We start from the raw sequence: 20,853 nt of genomic DNA on the forward strand, positions 1-20,853 counted from the left end.
TTCATTGTTGGAGCATGGAATCCTAAGGAAGGAGAAACAGTAAAATAACTAAACGGGACAATAATATAAAAGAAAAAGAAAAAGCAGTGAAAAGGAGAGCACAGTTTCTAAAGCAAGTAAAGGAAAAAACTCAGTATTGTATTGGGCTTGAAATAAATAAAGAGTTGGAGGAACACAGATGATGCCATGTTCTATGGCTCAGAATATCATTTTTTCATCCTATTTTTATTTATTATATAGGATGGAATGTCCTTGTACTTATTAAAATTCATACTGTGGGCAAACTGACCCAAAATGCTTTTTGTGGAAAGAAGAAAGAGAAAGGAAAGGAAAGAAGAAAAAAGGAACATTTATTAAGCAACTGTTATGTGCCAGCCACTGTGCTAAGTGTTGTATAAATATCTTATTTGAGTCTTACAACAACCCTAGGAGATAGGTTTTACTATTACCCTCACTTTACATTTGAGGAAACTGAGACGGACTTGCCCAGGGTCTAACAGCTAATAAGTACCGAATTTGAACTTGGGTCTTCTTAACTCAGTGGTCTACCTACTGTACCAGCTAATTAGAAATCTCTGCTCTTGAGGGTAGGGACTATTTAATATTTGTCTTTGTAGCCACAGTGATTGGCATGAGGCTCAACAAATAATTAGTACTTAAAATAAATGCTTATTGATTGGTTGATTGGTTTTGAGAAGATGCCAATTCAAAAATTCCATGTGCCCAAATTGTAAACCTTCCCTCTCCATCCTCCTCCTCCTCTCTGTTCCCCTCCCTATCCCCTTCTCTCTGTCTCTTTCTCTCTGAATTGATGTTTTCCACTGTAACACAACAGTGACATTTTACTCCTTTTGCCTGCAGACTGACACATCCGGATGCTAGGTCTGTAGCTCTACTTATTGCCACACATATTATAAGCTTGTTGATATTAGGTAGTTCTGCCCTAAGAATGACTAGAGCTTTCTGTTTCCTCTTTCTCTTGAGTTCTTTAGAAAAAGAGTGTGTATTTTACCTTAATGTCTCCCATGAACTTTGGGAATTTGTGTCCCTGATTGAAGTCTTGTCATATTAGTGCTGTAAATTTAAAGTATACATTGTTGATAGGTCTTCTTTATTTCTATTTTGGTGCCATTGCTTTTTATTTTTATTTTTATTTATTTATTTATTTATTTTTTTAGCATTTTTACTTTTTTAGTATTTCTAAGCCATGCAAGTTATTGGTGTTGTATTCATTTGGAACTTTTCTATTACTTAGAGACTTGAGTTGCATTTGGTTTGTTCAAAATGTTCTTCATTCCTTCTGTCTTTGGTTATTGTTTTACTATTTTTCACCTTTTGTTTTCTAAAATAAGTTGTCAAATGGTATTATTAAAAGAAGATGGCTTTTCATAGGATCATGGGTAAGAGAAGGATATGGGACTTTATAAATCATCTAGACCAATCTACCCATTTTGCAGGTGAGAAAAATGAGGCCCAGAGAGGTGAAGTGATATGATCCAAGTTATATAGATTTATTATCTCTAGCAGCAAAATCAGTTTGAAACTGTCCTTCAGCTACATATGCAAAGTCCTTTTTGTGGTTGTGATGGAAACATTTTTCCTTAGAGTTTTGTGAAAGAAAAGCATCTTTTTCTAATTTTATTCTATTCTTATTTCAAAACATGAAAACTTCTTCCATTTCTCCAGTGACTAGTGTATTCCAGCCCAAGACACTTAGACTCATTGAGGTCTTCCATTTTGAAACATATTTATGACATCCAGTTTTATAGCTAAGCATAAAGAATCGTTTAGTTTCAAATTATTTTACAAAAATTATATTGAAATGTAGTTAAGCTAGACACACCAAAGATTTTCAGCAGAGGAAATAATTACTGCATTTTCAGGATTAATATGGCCCTGAAGAAGATCACTGTTTATAATATTACTTAGAGACCTTGACCTTAATGTGCTCAAATTTGACAAAAATACTCATTCCTGAGAATATATTTTATAAAATATAAAGGAATCAACTTTCAATAATGGATGACACTAAAAAACTTGAATTAAACTAGATAATCAGTCTGGTATTGAACCTTGTGTTTCTCTGTTCCAATATGATCTCAATTAATCTTCAAAGACCTGTGTACCAATGGAAATGTGTGAACTCATTATGCAGACATTCCATCATAAAGATTTTTTGATAGGTATTAATCTCTAAAAGTTATCTTTTCCTGAAAAATTTACTGCTAAAAAGTTGTTCCAAGTCCCTCCTATTTTTCTCTAATTTCTTTATATATGTCCGTTTTAAGACATATTGCATGGAGCATATGAGTAGAAAAAAATCAGAATCACAAACCCCAGAGGAAGTAGATAAGGACACATTGTTGCATATGATTATAAAACTGTTTTTTTCAACTTGTTTCTCAGGAACAATGATGCCCAATTAACTCAGAGAAGTCTTCCTGTGAAGAGGGACCATTTCCTTAAGAAGTACCATCACTCAAAGGTTGGAGCTTGATTGTTTACAGACTAAATCTCAATAAAGTGGATGCCTTAGGACTTTCTTTCACTGAATTAGATGAAAAAACTATAAAATATCATAGTGACTAAGTTATGAGTTAAAATTGGACTTTTTGTTATACTGAGATTTTGTAATGACATTTAGACAAATGAAAATTTGCAAAGGAATATTTTTCTTGAATCAATCCCAGAAAACATTTTTTTAGAAAGCACTGTTACATACTGCAAGGTTAGATGGATTCTACTAGAGTTGCATAATAATTCTAGCCTATCATCTAAACATATACTAAAAAGGGAAGTAACTATTAAATCCCACTTGAGAGAATATCACCCAATAATCTAATAAGCATTTTTTACTGAAAAAATGGCAGAGATCTGAGTTTAATTTCTTCTTTTTAAAAACGGTTTCTGGACTAATTTTTTAATTTTAATTTTTGTTGTTGTTGTTGCTTTTTTTTTTTTTTTGATGACCATTGCTTTTTTTTAATTATAGTTTTTATTTACCAGATATATATGCATGGGTAATTTTACAGCATTGAAATTGCCAAACCTTTTGTTCTAATTTTTACTTCCCTCCTCCCCTCTCCCCCAGATGGCAGGTTGATCAATACATGTTAAATATGTTAAAGTATAAATTAAATACAATATATGTATATATTGGACTAATTTTTTAACCATGTATTTGGTTCTGAATAACTAAACTATTTCCACTATCCACAATCCACATAAACAGTGTTTTTTTGATGTGGCTAGGAATATTCTGCAATAACCAATTCTGAAAGAAATGTTTTCTTTTGGTCCTTTTCCTTATACAAGTCAATTTCAATAGAGAAAGTGCCTGGTTCCTATACTATTTGCTATATTTAGAAAGGAAAGAGGAGAGATGATTTAAAAAAAAATAGTTCATCTTCCTATCAAGTATCTCTTAGATTCACCATGCCTATGTCCCCCCTACCTTTTTTTTTTTTTTTTTTTTGGCCAAGGCACTTGGGGTTAAATGACTTGTCCAGGGTCACACAGTTAGGAAGGGTTAAGTATCTGAGATCATATTTGAACTCAGGTTCTCCTTACTTAAGGGCTGGTGTTCTATCTACTGCGCCACCTAGCTGCCCCTTATGTCCCTTCTTAAATAACATTCTTAAACAAACACTATTTTACTCATTTGCTTATTTATTCAATTAGCATTTATATGTACCTACTTAAAGCACTTGGTTCTAAGGATAAAAATATTGCCTTTGACTTCAAGGAATTGGTATTCCACTGGGGAGTGGAACACCATGATCACAGAGAATTCAGTATGAAATCTATGCACAATAATTTTGGTGGAGGTAACACTAGCAACTGGATAAGCCTTGTGTAGTTTATGTCACTCATGTAGTCTCATGAAAGCCTTGAAGAACACTGGGGATTCTAAGAGAGTTAATGGATTGCTAGGTGAAAGGTATAAAGGCTTGGAGATGGGAGATGGAGTGTCATGTAAAGGAATAGTAATTTGGTCAGTTTGACTAATGTATGTGTATGTATGTGTTTGTGATGGTGAATAACAGGCAATAAGCCAGAAAAGATAGACTGGAGCAAGATTGGGAGGGGGTTCTAAATGCAAAATGGAAGATCTTAGTATTTTATATTAGTAGTAAGAAAAAGTCCTTTGGGCAAGGAATTTGCAAGATCATTTCTGTACTTGAAGATCAGCTTGACTTCTAAGTAGTAGTTTGGAGAGGAGAGAAGACTGAGATAAGAAAACCAGCTAAGAGGCCTTTTTTGTAACCCTGAGAAGAGGTGATGTGAAATTCAACTAGGCAAAGCAATTATTAAATTCTTAATATGTACTAAAAACCTGAGAATATGAATATAAGCAGAAAGATAGTTGGTGTCCTCAATGAAAATACAGTCTAATTGAGGAAGACAACACTCAAAAGTCAGTTGAAAAGTAGCATGGAAGGGGGGGAAGTGGAGGGCAGGGAGGAAGATTGGAGATACCCAAATATGGCATGGTTATGAAGACTTTAAAATCAGAAAAACTACTGGCGGAGAATGAAAACTGTTCTGTCAGAGTCCTTTCCAAAATTGGAGGCCCTGGGTGGGGGAACTCATCAATAGATAGTTGGTATTGGTAGTGGGAGTACAGTGAGCAGGCTGCAAGCATCCACTGAGTTTCCATAGTGAAACTGCAGCAGAGGCATAAAACTAGGGTGGAAACTCTCACACTTCTCACCCAAACAAACAAAGAATGATATGAAAGGTAAGAGAAACAATGATGTAGAATCAACTATGAGTAACTGAGGTTATCTATAGATGATACCTCCTTCATTTTATTGTTGACTTTAAAACATTGATTTTCACTTGCTGATTCACAACAGAGAGGGTGAAAATCAGGTTTATTTCATCTCTACATTTTGCAGATTGGGCAATGAACTGTGTGGTTATGGTGACAAAATTTTAAGCTAACAAAAAATGCAAGTTCCATGGATTTGTTTATAATGAAGGGAGATGCCTTACTAACTTGGATCTTCTTGACTTCATATCCATCTTTCTATTCATTATGGCCACTATACAGAAACGTGCACCTCTGACTCTGTGCATGCTGTGGAGAGTAAATAAGATTTTATTGACAAATAAAATAAAATTTTGAATTGTAAAGTTTAAGGCATAAATTTGGTTTGGAAATGCAGTAGAAAAAACATGTTAATGCCAGTATATTGATTCCTCTTGTCATTGGAAATTTTTTTGTTTTTCTTACCTTCAAAAAGGTCACATTATGCAAATATCTTGGGCAATTTGGGGACTCTCTTGATGTTCCATCATTTTCTAATGTTCTTCAATTTGAAAATGGGAAGTTTCTTTTTCGCCCTTTACATTTTTTTTAAAAGTTAAAAGTCATGTTGTACATATTCATTTTTTAGGTAGCCCACACAGTGAACTAATGGAGATAGATCAAAAGGGCTTTTCTCTCCATTTTAAAGGTTGGGAGGACTGAGGCAGAGCACCTTTCTGAAAAATTCTTGAAACTTCTTTACCTCTAGGGAAATTTTCCCTTTTCCTGTTCCTTTTGCAGTATAAATAGTTGCTAGATTCAACACTAGCAGGTAGTCACAGAGGGAAGAATACGAACATCAGAGAAAATTTCTTGGAATTTTGTTTTTAACACTGAAAGGTGTAATAAAACATATCTACAGATCATGTTCTTTGACGTTGGATCTGAAAGAATATTGTGCAGATGTGCAAAGGAGATGCTCCCAGTTTTATCAATTCATTTTTAACTTCTGGGTCTGGTCCTCATATTTCCTTGATCATAAAAGCCATTATATGATTTCTTTTCTTGCAAAATCAATCCAGAGATTTGCATGCTGTTATGCATATTTTACTTCATCTTAACTAAATACCTTTTTTCTTGCAGTTTTTGTTTCCACCAGCTTAACCTCACCATGGCTGCGGATGGCAATGATATTGTAAGTACATTTTTTGAAAATCTTTTGCTAGAAAGATATTAGTGGTCAGATGGATGTAGAAGAACACTTAAGAAATCATAGATGGACTGATTAGGTGCTTAAATGACAATTTTTTCTCAATTAATTAACTACAGTGGAGCTAAATTATAATTAGATTCCAGAGGTTTTACATTACCAAGATATTTGATTAGACTCCTCTCTTTAGCAATCTAATTATCATCTGGCAATACTTTGTATTGTATTGTCCTTTGTATTCAAAGTTGATGTTACTGATGACCTTATGTGTGCCTACAAAGTACTAGTATTTTTATTTCCACTGAGTTACATTTTCCAATGTTTCTATATGCATTATTTCACTCAGTCCCATAATAACCATGTATGGTAAAAGGGCAGTTGTTAGTTTCTCTCCTTTACAGATGAAGAAACTGAGGCATAAAGAGGCAAAGAGAATTGAGAAGAAAATAGTATTTAAAACAGCAAAACTGAAAGCTATTCTTTTCTTAGAGGGAACAGATTTGACAAAATGGGAGGAAAAAAAGTATGCAAAAATTATGGGGAAAGACATGGCAAATCACTTCAGCAATTTTGCCAAGAACACCCCTATGGGGTCACCAAGACACACAGGCTGAACAACAACAATAAATGCTGAGGCGAATGAATTTTAGGCACAGAGACAAAATAAAAAACACTGGATTGAGGACAAAATAAAGGAAAACCAGAAATTATACAATGTTAGGGGTATACTACAGATGACCTAAACCAATTAGAGGATCACAGATTTAGAACCAGAAAGGAACTTGGAAGTTAGTGACCATCACTCAGTCATGCCCTTCATATTTCTTGGTTGTGGCTTTGAAAAGAATGCTGCATAAACACGCAAAAGAATCCTTTTGTTTTTCTTCTTTTTTTTTCTTTTTCTTTTGATTGCCTTTTTATTATAGCTTTTTATTTACAAAACATATGCATGCGTAATTTTTCTTTTTTCTTTTTTTTTTTTATTCATTTTTCCAAATTATCCCCTCCCTCCCTCCACTCCCTCCCCCCATGACAGATAATCCCATACATTTTACATGTGTTACAATATAACCTAGATACAATATATGTGTCTAAATACCCTTTTCTTGTTGCACATTAAGTATTAGATTCCGAAGGTATAAGTAACCTGGGTAGATAGACAGTAGTGCTAACAATTTACATTCACTTCCCAGTGTTCCTTCTCTGGGTGTAGTTATTTCTGTCCATCATTGATCAACTGGAAGTGAGTTGGATCTTATTTATGTTGTTTTTCTTATCTTTACAAAACTTTTTTCTCCTGGGCTCTTCCCTGAATCCCAGGAGTAGAGATAGAATTTGAACCCAGGTCTTTTGACTTCAGATCTCGAATCTTTCTATTATGCAACACTATTCTCTTGTGGAGATGATTAAAACTTTACTAATACTAATTACAAAGTCTGTGTCTGGATATTTACTGTTCGACTCAGTGATTAAAGCAGGGCATCTGATTAATTGTCTTTTTGCCTTGCTGATAATTTCATCTCTTTCAAAGTAGAAAAAACGCAATGAAGGGAAGTATTTATTTGGATTTAAGTCTGACCAACAAGGAGAAACTGATCAGTGAAGAAGAGTGGGAAACTTGGCTAGGGCACGGGGGTGGGGGAGTGGGGGGATGGGGTGGGGAACAATGGAGTTTGCAATTTGGAAAGTTATGCAAAAACATGTATTAAAAACTTTCTGTATACTAGACTGTGTGATAGGCATTTAGGAAATGCAGTAGATACATATGAAGAAATACAGCTTACATGACAACTATAGATAGTTGCCCTCTGAAGCTGGTAGAATATCCATACAGAAAGATGGCTAATTAATAAATAGATTAATGCTAGAAGTGAAGGAAATCTCTGTTGACAGGCTTCGTCATGTGTATATTGCTAGTCAAAATTTTTGACAACAACTTGAATGGGGACCTAGAAGGTATGCTTATTAAATTTTCTAATGAAAAAAATCTGAGATAATTAAAGAAAACTCAAGAACAATGTAGTTATATTAATGGGTGATAGAACTAGTATTCAAAATTATTTCAAAAGGCAAAAATCATGATATCATTTGGGTATAAATCATCAAATATTTTCTGAAAAGTTAAAGTTGAGTCACTCCAAGTAAAGTGAGAAAGTTCAGAATAGGTGTGAATGGGTCACAATTACCCCAAAACTGATAAAAAGATGCAGAATAAAAGAGGTGATAAGACAAGTATATGACCAAAAAAGAATGTCAACTGTCATGTGATGAGAGCAAGGGATAACTAATAGGCTTTATTGGGAAGGAGGTGAGATTAGATGACTTATTAGGACCATAGGGTCATAAGTGAAGATAAGGCGGAGGCCACACTTCTCATTTTTATACGTGAGGAAACTGAAGGCCAGAGAATTTGTGATTTATGCAAAGTCACACAGGTGATAAATATCAGAGTCTATATTCTAGACCTAGAACTCAAAACCTAGCTTTCTTTCTAAGTTACTATGCTCCTCTCTCTAAAGTTTTATGCCTGAAATTACATAGGAAATTAGTAGAGAAAAATTATTAAAAATTATTAGAGGCAGCTAGCTGGATAAAGCCCTGAACTTGGAGACAGGAAGATCTGAGTTCAACTTACTAGCTGTGTGATCCTGAGATATTCACTTCAATTTTCCATAGTTTTCTCCCACCTTTAATATAGGAATAATATTAATATCTGTCTCTCTGCATCGTGGCATTTCCCTAGGCCATGTTGTTACACACATATCCTACTATTTCTTTTCTTATACTTTTTTATCTCTTGACTTAGGTGTAGAAATATCAGTTTGATCATTTTTTTCAGAAAATTGGAATGTCAATTGACTGAGTTGTAGATGAACTTACCATCTGTGATTCCCTTAATAAAGTCCTCTGACATCCCTTCCTTCTATGTATTATCTTTTCTATTAGAATTTAAGCTCCTTGGAACCAAGGACTGTCTCACTTTATGATCTTGTATCCATAATACTCCCTGGAACTTAAATTAGTATAGTGTCTCATATATAGTAAGTGCTTAATAAATACTTTTTTCTTTAGTAAGGAATAAAAATAAATAAATAATATGTAATAAATATGAATATTAAGTGATAAATGCTTTTTCATTTCATTATGAATAAATAAATTCATTCATTTAATTTCTATCATATGGAGAATAGGGTGACCACGTTGGTAAGAGTATTGTAGAACATATTATCGAACAATGAGTTTAAAAAGCTGAGGATGCAAAGAAATACTAAAGAGCGGAAAGAGACCTGTATGTGCCAAAATGTTTGTGGCAGCTCTTTTTGTTGTAGCTAGAAACTGGAAGTTGAATGGATATCCATCAATTGGAGAATGGTTGGGTAAATTATGGTATATGAAGGTTATGGAATATTATTGCTCTGTAAGAAATGACCAACAGGAGGAATATGGAGAGGCTTGGAGAGACTTACATCAACTGATGCTGAGTGAAATGAGCAGAACCAGAAGATCACTATACACTTCAACAACAATACTGTATGAGGATGTATTCTGATGGAAGTGGAAATCTTCAACATAAAGAAGAGCCAACTCACTTCCAGTTGATCAATGATGGACAGAAATAACTACACCCAGAGAAGGAACACTGGGAAGTGAATGTAAATTGTTAGCACTACTGTCTATCTACCCAGGTTACTTATACCTTCGGAAGCTAATACTTAATGTGCAACAAGAAAATGGTATTTACACACATATATTGTATCTAGGTTATATTGTAACACATGTAAAATGTATGGGATTACCTGTCATCGGGGGGGGGAGGGAGTGGAGGGAGGGAGGGGATAATTTGGAAAAATGAATAAAAAAAAAAAAAGCTGAGGATGTCCAGTTTGAAGAAGAAAAGACTAGGCCATACAATTTGCAGTCTTCAAGTATTTGGAAAATTGTCATGTGAAAGAGGAATTAAACATTCTCTATTTGGCTCTTGATTTTAGAAATAGAAACAACTAGTTGTTCTTTGATTATAGGAAGACTTGATATAAGGACAAACTAACTAATAATTTATTGTTATTGTTGAATTGTTTCAGTTGTGTCCAACTCTTTATGACTCAATTTTGGAGTTTTCTTAGAAAAGATACTAGAATGATTTGTTGTTTTCTTTTCCAACTTATTTTTACAGATGAGGATACTGCAGCAAAAAGAATTAAGTGATTTGTCTAGAGTCATGCAGCTAGTAAGAATTTGAAACCAGTTTGGAACGTGGGAAGAATAGTCTTTCAGATTTAATGTCTGGCCCTCTAGCCACTATTACCCCAAAGTAAAACAAACTGCCTCTTGAGGTTATGGTTTGAAGACCTTCAACAATAGGCTGGGATGGTCACTTGTCAATAACTTTGTAGAGGCAATTCTTGATTGGGTATAGTTTGAGCTAGTTGGCCTCTGATGTACCTTTCATTTCTAAGATTCACTGAATTCTTTTAGAACAAATGACATCACTTTGTACAATCATATAGAACCTTTTTTATTATTATAGTTTTTTTAATTGACAAAATATATGCATGGGTAATTTTTCAACATTGATACTTGCAAACACTTCTGTTCCAACTTTTCCTTTCCTTCCCTCCACCCCCTCCCCTAGATGGTAGACAGTCCCATACATCTTAAACATGTTAAAGTATATGTTAAATATACTTTATACACATATGTATATATGTATACACATTTATATGTATATGTATACATATTTATACAGTTATCTTGTTGCACAAGAAAAATAGGATTTAGAAAAAGGTAAAAATAACCTGGGGAAGAAACCAAAAATGCAAGAAAACAACAACAAAGTATAAATGCTATGTTGTGATCCATATTCATTTCTCAGTGTTCTTTCACTGGGTGTAGTTGGTTCTGCTCACACTAATCAGTTGGAACTAATTTGGTTCATCTCATTGCTGAAGATAGTCACTTCCATCAGAATTGATCCTCATATAGTTTTGTTGTTGTCGTGTATAATGATCTCTTGGTTCTGCTCATTTCACTCAGCATCAGTTCATGTAAGTCTCTCCAAACCTCTCTGTATTCCTCCTGTTGGTCATTTCTTACAGAACAATAATATTCCATAACATTCATATACCACAACTTATTCAGCCATTCTCCAATTGATGGGCATCCACTCAGTTTCCAGTTTCTTGCTGCTATAAAAAGGGCTGTCACAAACATTTTTGCACATATAGGTCCCTTTCCCTTCTTTAAGATCTCTTTGGGATATAAGCCCAGTAGTAACACTGCTGGATCAAAGGGGATACACAATTTAATAACTTTTTGAGTATAGTTCCAAATTGCTCTCCAGAATGGTTGCATCCATTCACAACTCCCAGTTTTCCCCACAGCCCCTCCAACATTTGTCATTATCTTTTCCTGTCATCCTAGTCAATCTGACAGGTGTGTAGTAGTATCTCAGAGTTGTCGTAATTTGCATTTCTCTGATCACTAATGATTTGAAACACCTTTTCATATGAGTAGAAATAGTTTCAATTTCATCATCTGAAAATTGTCTGTTCATATCCTTTGACCATTTATCAATTGGAGAATGGTTTGATTTCTTATAAATTAGAGTCAATTTTCTATATAGTTTGGGAATAAGGCCTTTATCAGAACCTTTAACTATAAACATGGTCCTTTCTAATCTTTCCTGCATTAGTTTTGTTTTACAAATGCTTGATATAATCAAAATTTTCTATTTTGTGATCAATAATGATCTCTAGTTCTTTGGTCACAAATTCCTTCCTCCTCCACAAGTCTGAGAGGTAAACTAACCTATTCTTCTAATTTATTTATAATCTCATTCTTTATGCCTAGATCATGAACCTATTTTGATCTTATCTTGGTGTATAGTATTAGGTGTGGGTCAATGCCTAGTTTCTGCCATATTAATTTCCAATTTCCTCAGCAGTTTTTGTCAAATAGTGAATTCTTATCCTAAAAGTTGGGGTCTATGGGTTTGTCAAACACTAAATTGCTATAGTTATTGACTATTTTGTCCTCATACAGGACCTTTTAAAATTGTCTCATCATGGCCTAAAGGAGTCAACATATTCTTAACATTGATAAAGAGCTAAAACTATAGTCAAATGAATTGTTAGCATCAGAAATTTCCTTAAGTGCATCTATTTAATCTAAAGATCTCATTTTGGATATGTGATAAAAATGACTTATCTTAGATCATGCTGTGTATTAGTGGCAGAACTGAAATGAGACCTTAGTTCTCTCCATAGCTACATTCTCTTTCTACTATCCCATACTGTCTTGGAGTGAATTTATTAGCCCATAGAATCTGGATCTTGGCACAAGAAAAAAAATCATTATTATTTTGACTTTGCTCATAAAGGATTTTAAATTATTCATGATATTCTTCAGCTTCCATTTACTCCATCAACAAAACAACACTGATTTTGCAACTTCTTATTATCATTTCATTCCTAAAAACCACCATTAGAATTTCTTAGTTTAAGATGTGTATTAGTAAAGGGATACTTTAGTTGTGAAAGGAAAACACAGACCTACTTCAAAATACATGGGACTCAACAGGAATTTGAGAAATTATTTATTTTATCTCATTGATGTCATTTTCTTGCCCTATGTTTAGCACCTCCCAGACTTAGTCTTGCCATGGAGAATGCCATACTGAAATGCCAATACTGAAAATTGTAGGAGTTTAGCATATTAGAGTAGAATTCAGCAGTAATTACTGAAATAAAATTCTGTTTCTGAGGAAGAACTTCAGTCTCTCATTTCCTTTAATTAAATCAGTGACTTATTGTATCAAAATATAATATACTTACCTCAGGGGTAAATTTTCTTCCCGAGAACATAACTGTATTTATAAAGTTCAGAGCAAGAAATAATTATTATAATTTGTTGAATTTCACATATAACTTTATATAAGTACATTTACTTCTAGAGTTGTTATTGCTATTAATTTTGATTGGGCCCCTTCTTTCTTGGGACCTGTTTGACAACAAATTGATATGTGATATCTTTGCCTTTTTAAAAGTGATGAGATTGGAGATACCAAAGAGAGAAGTTGTATGTGTTTTTATACATCTTGAAGAATATTGCAATACTGATATAAACATAAAATTAAGAAGACATTTACAAATCCCTAGAAATAGATTCTTAGAATAGGATAGGGAATGGATCTATGATTTCATTAGTAAAGGAAACTTAAAAGATAGGGAAACTTCTTTCAATGTCTTCTCTGAGACTGAATCTTTTTTTCTGTCAGAATCAGACACTGAACCTAAATTTTCTTGTCTTCAGAGCCAGTTTTATCTACCTTGAGCACTGATTTTCCTTGCAGTAGAAGGATTGTGGTTTTTTTTTTTTTTTTTTTTTTTTTTTTTTTTTTTTTTTTTTTTTTTTTATAAAGAAGAGCTATGATTCTTGCCATGGGATCATGTGGAAAATTTCCAGTCATTCCAACAATCACGTCTGATCAAAGACTTCCTAGAGTAGAATAATAGGGTTGAAATTAGAATATGAGATAATGACATCACCAAGATTTTCTGAATCAATGCACAGTGTAAATGCAATTATATTTGGTGAAGAGTCCTTGTGATTAATGTTTATGCCAAGAGTCAATTTTCAATAAGAAACTGGATCTGGGATCAGATTACTGGCAGATTTCTCTTTTTCTTCTGTATGGTACCATTTTTGTCACTTCAAGAGTAAGATAGCAGATTAGCTATTTCTGGATTGTCAAATAGTTTCCTGTGGATTGACCTAATTTGTCTCAAGGTGGTCATTAGGTGGTTAGGCCAGGTTACATTTCTCTTTTAATTTTCTGCTTTAAAGAAATTGGAGGACATTTGTAAAGAGGCATGCTTGATATAAGAAAGGAAAAGTGTCTTAACTATGGAAACTAATCCAAAGTGGAATGAATGAGCTCAGGAGATAATAAATATAACTTCCCCTGACTAAAAGTCTTTAGGTAAAATATGGATGATTACTTGTCAAGAATGTTTCTGAGAAGACTTTTTTTCAGGTATGAGTTGCATTTGGTGATCATTAAAATTCCTTCCAATTCTGATGAACAAATTTATAACCTTGAGTATGAACTTATAAAGCAGATTCAAAAAATGAATTTATAACTGTTCTTCATAATAATAGGAATTTAAGATGTGCAAAATGCTTTGTAAATATGATCTAACTTTTTCTCACAACAATCTTAGGAGGTAAGTGTTCTTCTTATCTCCAGTTTGCAGATTAGGATATTGGCATTGAGATAAATTAAATGACTTGTCAGTGGCACATAACTAGTAAGAGTCTAAGACTGTATTTGAACTCGGATGAATTCAAGTTCTAAGAAATTTGAAGTAGTTTTGTAGGGAAAATAAATAGTGGTTAAATTCCCAGGTCAAACTTCAAATATCTATTTAATATTTTAATGTAACTAAAAAGATATTCTAATTTCAGAAGAAATTGAACAAGATGACAGATCAAATTCATTATGACCCTAGATCTCATATTTCAAACTTCTAAACCATAAGTCAATCAATCAGCAGACTTTTTTTTGAGATTACTACTAGAACAGGTTCTGTTCTACATGCTTATATTCAAGGAATATAAATTATGGTCTTTACTTTCCGGATACTTAGAGTTTAATTGAGAAGATAAGACAAAGGAAATTGAGGAATTAAGCAATGATATAATGATTAAATAAGTATAAGACAAGAAGGCAAGATATAACAAGTAATAAATGATTAATTGCTAAATGAGTTGTATGGAAAGTAAATGCAAGGAATTAAAAATATTTTATTTTTCCCCAATTATATGTACATACTTCTGACTTTTTTTATTTTGAATTTCAAATTCTATCTTTCCTTCCTTTCCCTTTTCCTTCCCTGAGATGGTAACTAATCTGATATAAGTTATACATTTGCTATCATATAAAACATATTTCCATATAAGTCATTTTGTGGAAGAAAGCAAAAAAGGAAGAGAGACAGAGAAATGGAGGGGAGGGAAAGAGAGGGAGAGAGAGAAAAAAAAATCGCACGTTTTTCAGTCTGTGTTCAGACTCCATTAGTTCTTTCTCTGGAGGTGAGTAGCATTTTTCTTCATGAGTCCTTTGGGATTGTCTTAGATCATTGTGGTGCTGAAAATAGCCAAGTCATTCACAGTTGTTTATGCTACGATATTGTTATTACTGTATGCAATATTCTAGTTCTGTTCATTTCATTCTCAAATGCAATGAATCTTGAGGATGAGATCACCATGGATTAAAGTGGCCTAGAAAAGCTTCACAGACTTTTGAATTAAATATTGAAAGTTGTGTACAGTGTGATTGGTGAGGGGAGGAGCACATTCTTGGTGAGGGTAACAGCATGAACAAAAACACAGAGGTGAAAAGCATGATGCTTATTCAGGAGACCATGAGAAAGTTGGTTTTTCTCTTTTTTCTTCCTGCCACAGATCATTTTCCATATGTTTTTTTCGGTGTCATGCTTATAATGTCTATTCTTATGTTGTTATTTAAGCAACAGAAGGAACAGTAACCTTAAATATAGTTGCATCTTACATTTCTGAAAAGTTATATGTAAACCAAATATGTGTAAACTTATTTTGAATGCATTAGGGAAGGTTTTTTTTTTTATTAAGATGCCCTGTTTTTCATCTTTTTTACAACCTGAAAGATTACATTCCAATTCAACTTTTTTTTTTTTTTTGGGTAAAACTGGAATTTCATATATTGACTTTACATAAATCAGGGTAGATTTTTTATATTTTTGATAAACAATATTATGGCAACAATAAGTGTTTATGAATCAATCAGTGAATCAATCAATGAAATCTATTGTTGTAGGCACAGTGCTAGACATTGAGTATACAAAGACAGCAGTGAAAATAGAAGGAGCAAATAAAATACGTGCATATATTGGTACAGTTCCGAGGGAAGCAAATACCTTTAAATGAGCCACTTTGTGAACTTTTTTCTCTTTAGCAAATAATTCCCTTTCGCCTTTTACTTTTTTGATAACTTGGAGTCAGAAAAAGCTTGAGTATGCGCAGGGATGTTTCACTAATATGGCCCTATTCATGTTAAAATGACACATAAATTTGTGGGGAGATGATACCATACCTTTTCTTTTCAGCAATGTCACTGACTCACTGAACTGTCATTTGCCATCAAACTAGCCAGAGACAATTTAAATTGATTATTATATCCAACTAGGAATGTGATGCTTTCTGACAATTCAGCCAATCATTGATATAGGATAGAGGAATGGTGCAGGATGCTATATGTATCCTGCTCTCTTTTCTCTTCTTTTTCCCCTCTGCTTGTTAGACTAAGGAAAAAAGTTGTTGGTAGCAGACTGAGGATATAAAGCCCTGAAATGGCAAAGCACAGGCAAACCTTGTGAATTCTCAGACTGCTGATGGTGACTCTCTCACAACCTAGAGAGAAACAAGGAAATAAATGAAAGACAATACTTGCTTGTCCTCTAGTGGCTTACTATCTAAGTTTGTAACTGAGGAGCAAGAGAGAAAAATAAAACTACTAAAGAATTTAGGGAGATATAGAATTAAGTGCTAATAAGAGAAGAGGTTCTTGAAAGTATATTTATATCTCTGTTAGAATGTGAGATTCCCCTCTATGATCCCAGTCTTTGTATTCTCAATGCTTAGTACCATGCTTGCACAATATAATAGGTGTTTAACTGATAGTTGACCGACTAATTGACAGTTGGTAGTGAGGCAACTTTTAATGCAAGAATTTTTAAATGGAAGGAAAAGGCTGTGGTAAGTGACTTATTCTTTCCACTTACTTTTCTTCCCAGATGTTTACAATTTCATGACAAATTAAAGTATGTGATAATAATTCTTCTTAGCCTTACTGCTAAGTTAGCAAAAAAGGCAGAACTTAGACTGCAGAGTATTTAATAGTACGTGACAAATCCAGAAAGGAAATATATGAAAATAAACAGTACAGTGATTTCACATTCCCCTGAAGTGTTTAGGACACATCTTCAGGATATTAAATCGCAAAAGTCAGGAAATACAGACTCTAAACTATTTAGAGCTCCATAATGTAACCAATATGCCACATCTCATTTTCTTTTGATTAGATGTACAGTGTCATTTCTTAATAAAATGTTTATGAAATGAGGAAAAGTAAATGCTACTGTAAAAAATCAGCTGTCTTCATTCATATTAAATAAGTTATTAAGCTGAGAATCAGAAAGATCTATTTTCAGATCCTGACTTTTATACTTTATGTTCTGTATGATACTAGGCAAGTCATTTAACTGCTCTCTGCCTCAAGGTTCTCTTTTGTAAAATGAAGATAATAGCAGCTATCTCCTAGGGTTGTTGTGAGGATCAAAGCACTTTGTAAACTTCAAGGAGCTTAACTGTTTACTATTACTGTCCTTGATTATCAAAGCCTTTAACTGGAAATAATCTTTTAAATTGCAAAATGACATTTTGTCTTGTACCAATTACATGCAAAAACAAATTATTTACATTTTTAAAAGTTTTGAGTTTTTTAAAAGTTTTGAGTTCTGAATTCTGTACCTTTCTCCCTCTTTTTACTTCTTCCTCCCTCACACAGTCAGCAATCAGAATCGGTTATACATATGTAGTCATATGACAGGAAGTAATAATTTTCTGTATCAGAATTTTCCTATTATAAAGGTAGATCCTTAGACGCAATGGAGAATATTCATGAATATCTACACTTAATTTTGTTTTCTTTATAATTATTATATATATATATATTTAGATATACATATATAAGGATAAATATGTGTATGTATCTATATGTAGATAGACATATATAGATAGATATAATAATTGGGGTACAGATTGTAAACTTAAATCTTTTTTTCTCCCATTGAATGATTATCATATTGACTCAGAATATGTCTGCATGGCACTAAGTGAAGGACTTGGGAATATGTAATTGTAAAGTTTTATTATAAGTTAATGAATAATTATGTAGCCTGTGTGTCAAAATTAGTCTTAGTAATGTCACAAGTTGACTGTGGAGTCAGGTAAATTGGGAGATGCAGGACAAAAATACATACCACAATTGGCCATTTTTGCACTTGAATTATTCAAGTGGGTGTTATCCCTGTACTTTGACATTGAAGTGTACAGGGATGCCACTGTATTTTTAATCATCTGCTTTGAGCAATTACTGAACTTGGAATCTTCACAGAATCACAAAGGGAATCTCTGTCCCATCTTGTTCAATTCATTCCCTGTAGAAGGAATCCCTCCATAAAATACTTTATGGGTTAATGGTTGTCTGGTGGTTATCTTATAAACTTTCAAATAACAATAATCATCAACCACAACAACCAAGAACATAAATAACAGGAAGCATTGATTCCTTTCATAATAATTCCACTGTGATAAAAGATTTGGCATTGTCACAGAGTCTTGCACTCAGCAAATTCTCAGTAAATGTTAGTGTACAAAAATAAATTAAGGAAATTACCCTAGAAAGCTTAATTTTAAGTAAGTAAAATCATATAGTTGGTGAATTTTTTGTGTCTTGTCTATAATGTTTCCATTGAAAAGAGTAAGCCTTGAATATGGATATTGTTTTGGCAATTAATTGTGATCTGTCTTTGGAAACCATTATTGCACAATGTTGCCTATCTGTCATTCCCCAAGTACAAAGCCACAAGTGAGACTTTCTTCAGACTGACACTGAGTACATTGGTTCAATTTCCTGTTTTGAGAAGCAAGTTCTTAAGACAGTATTTTGTTTTCCAACTGAACAAATTCAGTTTTAAGGTCATTGTAGTATAATAATAGCTAACATTTACACAGTTATTCCAAGGTTTTCAAAGCACTTTACATATTTTATCTAATATATAGCTCACAATAATCCTGATACTATTATTATTCCCATTTTATAGATGAAGAAACTGACACTGAGTGGAATTTAGTGACTTTATAATGGGTTATACAACTAATGAGTGTCTAAAGCAGGACTGAAATTCAGGTCTTCTTGATTTTAAATATAATACTATATCGACTATATTACCTGCTTGCCTAGAAATATAAAATGGAAAGAAATGGAAATTATATGATTTTTCAACTTATAATTCCTGATAAGAATGGTGGGAGGGGTATTATAGGGAATTGCAACCAATTTGAAAAATTATTTAAGCTTGGATTAGATCATTATTATTATCAGTGCAGATCCAAGTTTAAGGTTTCTGAAAAGAATGAATAAAATGTTATGTTAGTTAACATATTAATTTATAAACAACAACCTGATTCCTGATTGGAAGACCTAAGTTTATATATGTCTCACTTCTGGTATTTTCTGGATTTAACTCTGATCAAATCACTAAATTGATAGGCTTGGTTACTTATAGGCAACTTTACATAACTGTAAGATGCAGAGAAAATGCCAGTTTATATTAGTAGAAGGAGTTTCTTCATTGAGAATTCCTTTTTTACCAATGAAATCATAGATATGAGGGAAAATACCATTTCCTCAATGCAATTTAGTCTGCTTTCTTTCCTCCACTGATTTCAAGGTCCAGCCCAATGTTCACCTTCAGGGACTGTCTGAAAAATGTGGTTGTAAAATAGGTGAGAGTATTGAATTTGAAGTCAGGAACTTCAATTCATTGCTATGTCAGACTTTTTATGGCCTTATTTGGGATTTTCTTGTCAAAGATATTGGAGTGGTTTTCCATTTCCTTTTCCAGCTCATTTTATAGATGAGGAAACTGAGACAAACAGGGTTAAGTGACTTTATCAGGGTCACACAGCTAGGAAGTTTTTGAGGACAGATTTGAACTCAGGGAGATGAGCCTTCCATGTTTTTTTATATTCTATTCCCTCCACCATTATAAGTTCAAATTCTACCTTGCATACTAGCTACATGATTCTGGGGGAAGTCATTGTTTTGGTTTGGTTGTTTCATCTTTAAAATGTGAATAATAGTAGCATATACCTCCTAGAGTTGTGGTGAGGATTAAATGTATTAACATATATATATGTATGTATATATATAAATATATATATGCTTTATAAACTACGAAATGATATATCTATATATCTATCTTATTACTATGGACAAATAACTCTATATCTCAATATGGTGTAGATTATTAGGCCAAACATGTTAAATGATTATGAATTTTATTTAGAAAGTTCTGAATTATTTGGAGGATTATCACAATGAGTACAATGTAGAAAGACTCATATGAAAGATTTTGCCCTCTATGACAAAACCTTTTTCAACTTGGATTGTGATTTAGTTTTCCTCCAAATCAATGATATCCCTTTAGTGATCATGTATCTTTAGTGAACAATTGGTATAATGTCCAGAGAATATCAGACAAGGATACCTTTATTACATTTTTCATGGAATCATGTGTAATTTTCTTTTTAAAGTTGTTATTGTACAAGTTATTTTGTTCACTTCTCTCTGCATCAGTTCACATAAATCATTCCAAATTTCTTTGAAACTGTCCCTGTTTGTAATTTATTGTGGTGTAGCAATATTTGGTTATATTAATGTACTATCATTTGTTCATCCTTTTCCTAGTTGATGAACAACTTCTTTAGTTTCTAGTTATTTGCTACAAAAAAAGAGCCAAGCATAAATTTTATGTACAGCTGTGTCCTTTTTCTCTTTCTTTGATCATTTTAGTACAAGCCCTGTAGGGATGTTGCTGGGTTAAAGTTCAGGCCTTTTTGACTTCCCTGTGACCTTAGACTCTATTAAATACCCTCTCCTTCCTAAATATTCTCCTCTCTTAGTTTCTATATTGCTAATCTGTCATGGTTCTCTTTTGAACTCTATCACCAATTCTTCAAAGAATTCCTTGCATGATTATCATCAATCCTTCCACCCTTTACCCTT

General features: G+C 33.1%; 1 protein-coding gene across 7 annotated transcripts in view; it reads left to right on the top strand.

The window, feature by feature from the left end:
* Nucleotides 1-20,853, top strand: part of IPCEF1 (interaction protein for cytohesin exchange factors 1) — a 190,297-nt gene that overhangs the window by 79,533 nt on the left and 89,911 nt on the right. For 6 of the 7 annotated variants that reach the window (XM_074309479.1, XM_074309475.1, XM_074309478.1 and 3 more), the window contains 2 exons: nt 2,407-2,485; nt 5,897-5,948. In XM_074309479.1, the coding sequence (XP_074165580.1) occupies nt 5,925-5,948 (24 nt within the window). In that variant the 5' untranslated portion in view covers nt 2,407-2,485; nt 5,897-5,924. Of the gene's footprint in view, nt 1-2,097; nt 2,184-2,406; nt 2,486-5,896; nt 5,949-20,853 lie in introns of those variants that run through there. The other variant, XM_074309477.1, reaches the window with a different exon arrangement.

Source organism: Sminthopsis crassicaudata, chromosome 4 (genome assembly GCF_048593235.1).
Source record: "Sminthopsis crassicaudata isolate SCR6 chromosome 4, ASM4859323v1, whole genome shotgun sequence".
Classification (NCBI taxonomy): domain Eukaryota; kingdom Metazoa; phylum Chordata; class Mammalia; order Dasyuromorphia; family Dasyuridae; genus Sminthopsis; species Sminthopsis crassicaudata.